Source organism: Cyprinus carpio, unplaced genomic scaffold (genome assembly GCF_018340385.1).
Source record: "Cyprinus carpio isolate SPL01 unplaced genomic scaffold, ASM1834038v1 S000006754, whole genome shotgun sequence".
NCBI classification, from domain to species: Eukaryota; Metazoa; Chordata; class Actinopteri; order Cypriniformes; family Cyprinidae; genus Cyprinus; species Cyprinus carpio.
In genome coordinates this window covers 1-2500 of record NW_024879353.1, presented here as the reverse complement: position 1 = coordinate 2500, position 2500 = coordinate 1, and the positions used below count along the sequence as shown (strand labels likewise).

Below are 2500 nucleotides of genomic sequence, written 5' to 3'. Positions count from 1 at the left end.
ATCAAAGCGTGCACATACACACAGAGGCGCAAACACCGAGAGGATCCGTCTTCCGCATCTCCTCATATCTGAACAGACACATACACACAGAACTATGTCAATCGTACCCGTCTCGACGATCATTCTCGTAAACACCGTTGGTTGTGTTTTAAAAGCTGAGAAAGAAATCAGATGTGTATTGTTATACTGGATCTGTGCGGTCGGTCTTAAAGGGACAGCAGCCTATAAATACGTGCTGCTGAATGTGTCACTAAAGTTAATCAAACAACAAAACAGCTATAATAAAGATTAATCTAAATTCAATTCATACAGTGAACACTATGCAGTGTTATTTTACACTTAATTACATTTCTGTACCGGAATACTGCTGTTTATTTTATCTGTGCTTGTAAATAATGTATTTCTTTTCTTTTACTGACTGTTCACTCGCCTTTAATCATGTTTGAACTTTCTCAGACTATAGTTTTTGCTGTGGTATATGAAGAAGTACTGATAGTGTATGGAAAGCAAAGTTACAAAGATATAAAATTAGTGACATTATTATTATTATTATTTTGTTTGTGTTCACACTGATGTTAAAATAACATTTTCTGTACTGCTAAAACACTGCTGGTCACTTTCAGAAGTTATAGTGATTCTTTCTTTTCCAAGAAAGAATGTGAAACAAATTGGTATAATTGAAATTGATTTTACACACTTTAAGCAATATCGTATCGCATATCGAATATCGCATTTTAACAAGATATGGCATTTTTCTTCAATATTGTACAGCCCTATACGACACGCTAACTATGACACGCTAACCCCAACACACATGCGACACGCTAACCCCAACAGGAGATACTGAATTTGGGATTTTCCTTAGTTGTCAGTTATAATCATCAAAATTAAAAGAAATAAGCATTTGAAATATATCAGTCTGTGTGTAATGAATGAATATAATATACAGGTTTCACTTTTTGAATGGAATTAGTGAAATAAATCAACTTTTTGATGATATTCTAATTATATGACCAGCACCCGTATTTGGTAGAAATGATCTTTTATTTGATTTTCTTCTGTTTTCAGCTGCAAAAAAGAAGAAGCAGACCAAGCCTCTGAGCTTCAAGGTCGGGTTGGGCCGAGTGATCCGAGGGGTACAGCACTTTATACTCTCCTTTTCATTTTAATAGATTCATTTTTTTTATCTTTAGTATTTGCTTTTTTAAAGTCTATAGAGCTTTTTATTAAGTTTTAGAATTTAATTTATTTTAATAGTCTGTTTTTAATATAATTTTTAAAAAAAAATTAATTTGGTTTTGTGCATTTTTATTAGTTTTCTTTAAATGTCTATATAGTTTTTATAAAGTTTCAAAATAGATTTATTTTATATTTTAGTTAAAGTTTTAGTAATTTAGTTTTTTGTCATTTTTACTTTATGTATGTATATTTAGTTTTTTTTTTTTTTTTACTAGATGTTTTGTATTCTATTTTCATTTTAAAGTTTAAGTAATTTAGGTGTATGTTTTGGACATTTTATTAGTTAATGTCTATATAGTTTTTTTTATAAATTTCAAGTTAGATTTTATTTTTTTTATAATTTTGTGTATGTATTTTTTTCTGTAGTTTTTGAATTAGATTTTATATTTTCCGTATCTATTTTATTCCAGTAGTATTGTGGTGTGTGTTTGTAGACGCAGTAGTGTTGAAGTGTGTTGTGTGTGCAGTGGGATGAAGGGCTGCTGGTGATGAGTAAAGGTGAGACGGCGCGGCTGGAGATCGAGGCTGAATGGGCTTATGGGAGGAAAGGTGTTCCTGACTCCAAGTATCCTTCAGTATCGCTGTGTGTGTGTGTGTGTTGAATGTCTGAGACGTTCTCCTGCCTTAACCTTCCTCTCCAGAATCCCTCCCAACGCCAAGCTGATCTTTGAGGTGGAGCTCGTCTCCATCGATTGATTGATTGATGAGGTGTTCATTATAACATGATGGAGATCCTTAGAAACCTTGTTCTTCAGTCTGACAGGAAAACTTTTCTGACTATTTTTGCATGATTGTAAAGTTCCAATAAAAGACAAACCCTGAACAAACCCAGCTGTGTGTGTTTTCATTTTTCAGTTTCCAAAAAAATATTTGCAGCACAACATTGATAATTCTAATAATAAATCATCATATTAGAATGATTTCTGAAGATCATGTGACACTGAAGACTGGAGTAATGATGCTGAAAATACAGCTGCACATCACAGACATAAATTAGATTTTAAAGGATATTAAAATTGTTATATTTATTTTTTTTTTTATTATCATTTTGCAAGATTACTGTATTCAGTATTTTTGATCAAATAAATGCAGCCTTGATTAACAGGAAACATTACGAGTCTCACTGATCCCAAACTCTTGATCACCAGTGTATATATATATTTAACTATTTTTAAAGTGTCTGTCTATAGATATTGACATGTCGATGGAGATTAGAAAATATATGAATATTAATACATCTCTGAAAAAAATGAATAAAATT

At 31.6% G+C, this 2500-nt stretch overlaps 1 protein-coding gene across 1 annotated transcript in view; it reads left to right on the top strand.

Moving 5' to 3' along the window:
• Positions 1–2066, top strand: part of fkbp3 (FKBP prolyl isomerase 3) — a 3330-nt gene extending 1264 nt beyond the window's left edge. Inside the window, exons 5-7 of the mRNA XM_042755897.1 lie at positions 1069–1136; positions 1707–1804; positions 1881–2066. Of these exons, the coding sequence (XP_042611831.1) occupies positions 1069–1136; positions 1707–1804; positions 1881–1935 (221 nt within the window). The 3' untranslated portion in view covers positions 1936–2066. The remainder of the gene's footprint in view (positions 1–1068; positions 1137–1706; positions 1805–1880) is intronic.
• The last annotated feature ends 434 nt before the right edge of the window (positions 2067–2500 follow it).